At 44.9% G+C, this 4,990-nt stretch overlaps 1 protein-coding gene across 2 annotated transcripts in view; it reads left to right on the top strand.

Annotated features, from left to right (window-relative positions):
- Window positions 1–12: 12 nt before the first annotated feature.
- PPIF (peptidylprolyl isomerase F) overlaps window positions 13–4,990 on the top strand; it is a 14,654-nt gene continuing 9,676 nt past the window's right edge. Inside the window, exons 1-2 of one of the 2 annotated variants that reach the window (XM_025197706.1) lie at window positions 13–1,522; window positions 4,065–4,153. In XM_025197706.1, the coding sequence (XP_025053491.1) occupies window positions 4,145–4,153 (9 nt within the window). In that variant the 5' untranslated portion in view covers window positions 13–1,522; window positions 4,065–4,144. Of the gene's footprint in view, window positions 1,523–3,166; window positions 4,154–4,990 lie in introns of those variants that run through there. The other variant, XM_025197705.1, reaches the window with a different exon arrangement.

The following is a 4,990-nucleotide window of genomic DNA, read 5'->3' as shown; positions in this document are numbered from 1 at the left end:
CCCCTGGCCCTCCCAGCTCCCAGCTTCCTTCCTGTGTCTCGGTCCTCGGGTTCCTGCTCATTGCAGCGGGGGAAGCTTTTTCAGCAAACCTGAAAATAACTTCGCCGCCTTTAAAGGCCCGGCCAAAGCAATCCTGGTTCGGGCTTCTCTGCTTGAAGCCCTGATAGATGTCGCGTCTCCCCTGCGAGCACAGGAAGGCCGAAATGTTTGTCCTTCGGCATATGGTGACAAGGCATTGACAGTCCATTGGGATGGCTGGCGAGAGAGGTTGCTCTGGCCTTGTCTTGCACTCTTGCATCCACATTTTTGAACGTGGGATTCAAATAATTGCTCCAAGAAATTAACAAAAACCAAGTAGACTAGAGATCACTGATTTAAAAACAAGTGAACCATGTGTGAATACTTCAGATGTGGATGGAGGGTCTTGCACTTGCCCTCATGAGACCGTTCTTAGTGTTTGGAGGGTGTTATAAAGGGAGGACTCTTTCTGACTGAAGTTAAAGCTGTTGCATTTTTTTTCCTGACCGCATGGTTTCCCAGAGACTGTAATTAGGAGGCAATATTGTTAGTCCAGTTAGTGTTATGGGGTTCCCACATGGCTCATTTCCCCAGAGCAGCGGTTCCCAATGTGGTGCCTGCATGTGCCACGGCACCCTGCAAGGTTTATTCAGGTGCCTTTGCGCATGTTCATGATCAGTAAAAATCATTATTCCAGCAAAAATGCTGTCATATTGGTGCCTGCTGCTTTTTCTTTTAAATTCAAATGTGCCCTTGGGCACACAAATGTTGGGAACCCCTGCCCCAGAGGATATGGGTCTAAAACACTCCCAGCTGGACCAACCATGATCTTCAGCAGCTCACATCTCCACTCTGGAGCCAGACTGTTCAGTTGCCACTTCCCCAGCTGTCACAGCAGCCACCACACTGGACTTTGTGGATTTGGTAATGCTTATGGCTTCAAAATGATAGCTGTAGTTGCGCTAATTTGAGGTCTGAATTGATCAAAAGATAAGATGTAGCTGAAAACAAGCAAGTACATTTGTGTACCAGTCTGAAAAGATGGATGCTCACCATTACTTGACTTGAGTAGATTTTGTTAAAAATCTAGTATCTCCTCCAAAACATGAATGAAGTTGGTTTATAAATACAGATGAGCAGCAGTAGAAATCTGTTTAAATGTGATCTGTGTCTGTCCTAACTTAACTTTTTTTTTCAAAGACTGGTCACTGCTGGAAGTTACCTAGTTGTGGGGATAATTCGAAGTAGCTTTGAACAGTGAGCTGGATCCAAGTTATGAGTTCATAACATTCATGTTGTTTTGCTAATTGTAGTTCTTAAATACTGCTAAAACCAATCTTAAACAGTGCAATGAATTTCTTTCTCTTCTTTCATCCTTTGCTTTCCCTAGTTCAAAAGTTATAGGTGTCTTCGGCTTTTCCTGTATCTTGACATGTTTTATATCAAAGGTGACTTTTTGTTTTGTTTCAACAGCTGAAAGCTGATGTAGTTCCGAAGACAGCAGGTAAGAAAGCATCTTAGAAATTTTGTCTATCTTTGGCCTTTTAAGGTTTTGAATACAGCTAAGAGAAGTATGAGCTCTTTTTAGCTTTGAGCATCAAGGACAATAAAAAGTCCTTTTTCAGATATGTGGGGAGCCGGAGGAAAAGCAGGGGCAACATTGGACCCCTGCTGAGTCACACCACAGTGCTTTGATGCCATCAAAGAGAGCTAGCTGGAGGATGAATACAAGGGGGATAGACAGAAGCCTGGCTATGGTGGATGGGCCCTTTTGGGCAGCTTCAGAGCCTCTGAGGTGGTGGCCGGGGTTGCAGACCCTTTTCCTTCACATTGCCATTATTGTAGAGGGTTCAGTGTTTCTGCAAGGCCCTCCCTGAGCCTCTCTCAGATGAGCAACAACAGGAGAGAAATCTGGACTGAGGGAAATGGGGTCCAAAGTTGCCTGGTTCTGCACCTCTGATGTGTTGGGTGGCTGCAGGGTGGGAAGTGGCAACATCTCCTCTGCCCCAAAATACCCGTACACGCTGCCAGGACATTTTTCAACCATGTATCAGGAAAAAGCCAATCTATTAAATAGGTACTTTGCGTCGGTCTTTCATCAGTCCCATGGGACGCCCATGCCCGCTACAGGGCCGGGAAGTCCGGGTGAGGGTGATCCCCTGCCCTCCATTAATGCTGACTTTGTGAAGGAACATCTTGAGAAGCTGGATACCTTCAAGTCAGCCGGCCCTGACAATCTTCACCCCAGGGTACTCAAGGAGCTGGCGAGCATCATAGCCCAGCCCCTAGCACGGATCTTTGAAAACTCTTGGCGCTCTGGTGTAGTGCCCGAAGACGGGAAGAAGGCCAATGTGGTGCCTATCTTCAAGAAAGGGAGGAAAGTGGATCCGGCTAACTATAGGCCCATGGTTATTTTGCCCCAAGTGGCACAATTTGCTCCACAACAAAGTGCATGTCCAAGCATGTGCTCTGAGGCAAAAAGCCCCGGCTCAAATTTGCACTGCTTCTATTTGAGCTGCTGCAGGCACAAGTGCTTGCATGTGTGCATGCGCCCACCCACATTAACCTGCCACATGTAGCATGGGCATTCCCCGGGGACAAGTAGCAACAACACAAGGTGTGCCCTTGTTACTTGTCCGTGGGGCTAGTAAAGCGACCAAAACGCTGGCTTGCATCCATAGATGCTTCTCAAGCAAATCCCGGGACGTCATTCTCCCCCTGTACTTGGCCTTAGTGAGGCCACAGCTGGAGTACTGTGTCCAGTTTTGGGCTCCACAATTCAAAAAGGATGTGGAGAAGCTTGAGAGAGTCCAAAGAAGAGCCACACGCATGATCAGAGGTCAGGGAAGCAGACCCTACGATGACAGGCTGAGAGCCCTGGGGCTCTTTAGCCTGAAAAAGCGCAGGCTCAGGGGTGATCTGATGGCCACCTACAAGTTTATCAGGGGTGACCACCAGCATCTGGGGGAACGTTTGTTCACCAGAGCGCCCCAAGGGATGACGAGGTCGAATGGTCACAAACTACTTCAAGATCGTTTCAGGCTGGACATAAGGAAGAATTTCTTTACTGTCCAAGCCCCCAAGGTCTGGAACAGCCTGCCACCGGAGGTGGTTCAAGCGCCTTCATTGAACACCTTCAAGATGAAACTGGATGCTTATCTTGCTGGGATCCTATGACCCCAGCTGACTTCCTGCCCTTTGGGCGGGGGGCTGGACTCGATGATCTTCCGAGGTCCCTTCCAGCCCTGATGTCTATGAAATCTTTCAGTTTCATTAAGAGAATTTTTCAGAAACTGGAAAAACTTGTTTCAAAGTTCTGTTTTAAATGTAGAAAATATTTACACGGAATTTGTCCCAAAAGCAGTTCGATGCCTCACTTTTAATGCACAGGCAAGTGAGGGATGTGTGTGCGTTGCCAAGGCTGGCCAAACAAGTTTTAATACAAGGTTAAAAAAAACCCCACAGTTATCATTTGAAATGCAAAAAAGAAGAATTGTGGAACTGAGATGATGCAGCTTGAGAGGCTGTTAATGAGACTGATTTCCCCTTTCTTCTATATATAGAGATACAGAAATCAGTTTGTGAAGGTAGTAAGCAAGATCAGTTTTTCTTTCTTGTGGCTACTTCATGATCTCCGTGCATTGGTTTTCTTATTCCAGTTACTCATAAACAGATGGCCACAAGAAAAATACTACCATTACAGTTTTCAAACAGAGAAAACATTTAAGAGGCATGGAGCCCGAACTCTGATTCCTAAGGATATTTCAAGCAGGGGTGAAGGCACATAAGTGAAAAACACATTCATGCTCTGTACTGTGCCCTATTTGGAGGGTAAATGGAACATCTCCAGGGCTGTAGCTTTCAAAAATACACGATTCGTTCATGCAAAACAAACACTTAAGCTATTAATAACCTTTTTATTTGTATTAAACTGTAAGAATATTAACTTGGGACCTGACTTACTGATGATGTCTTTTTATTTTGGATTCAGTAAAAATGAATTAAGTTGATGTTACAGGGTAGTGACTTGCATTTTGTTTTGACAGAGAACTTTAGAGCTCTTTGTACTGGTGAGAAGGGTTTTGGGTATAAAGGATCCACCTTTCACAGAGTGATTCCTTCATTCATGTGCCAGGTAATGTAACTTTCAAATATTTCTACTGAACTTTAATCATGATATTTTTCCAAAATAAGTTTCATATTCATTTGTGATACTTTAGAAAGGATGCTTTTCTTGTGTATTAGAATACTACTATAGCAATAATACTTGCATTGCTATGCTCTGTAACCTATTAGCTGCAGAATTAAGTTAGGATACTGCATGGCATTTCCAATCCTGTTGCTAGGACTCTTGCTTAATATATCCATTGATACAAGTAAATGCACATCATCCACACACTGCTTTGGAAATCCAGGATCTCTGCTTTCATGTAGTGACATGTTTTAACAAGTGGTATGTTCAGTAAAATGGCTCTTGGTTAAGATTGTGTGCACAGGAGGTGAAGTAGGAAAACCAGCATGCCCATTGTTTCTGGTCTTGGAGAAAATGTTTTCTAAAATTTTAGCAGATATAGTAAAGTTTATTTCTAAAATTGAAAGACGCTACTATTTTAAACGGCTATGAATTGTAAGCCTTTCTACAAAGGAAATTAATCTATTCCTTTAGTATATTCCATAGCAAACTACTTAACAGTAGAGGTTGGTTCCATTGCATTAAGCTAAAATATCAGTGTAGTCCAGCGGTTGTCAACCGGAGGTACACGTACCTCTAGGGGTACTTTAAAAAGGGGGGGTGGGGCTCCTGCCACTGCATGCACTCCAGTGGAGGCCCAAGGGGCACTTCCCTTTTCTTTTCCCCCTACCCCCAAATCTGTGTGTGGGGCAGAGGCGGCTGTGTGTGCGGGGCTGTGTGTGCCACTGCAGCTGCCTGGGGAGTAGTGTGATGCCATGTGCCTGCCACTGCCAGGCTGTG

Source organism: Alligator sinensis, unplaced genomic scaffold, assembly GCF_000455745.1.
Source record: "Alligator sinensis unplaced genomic scaffold, ASM45574v1 scaffold188_1, whole genome shotgun sequence".
Taxonomy (NCBI): domain Eukaryota; kingdom Metazoa; phylum Chordata; order Crocodylia; family Alligatoridae; genus Alligator; species Alligator sinensis.
The sequence above is the reverse complement of the archived record's forward strand: the minus strand, read 5'-3'. Positions and strand labels throughout refer to the sequence as shown.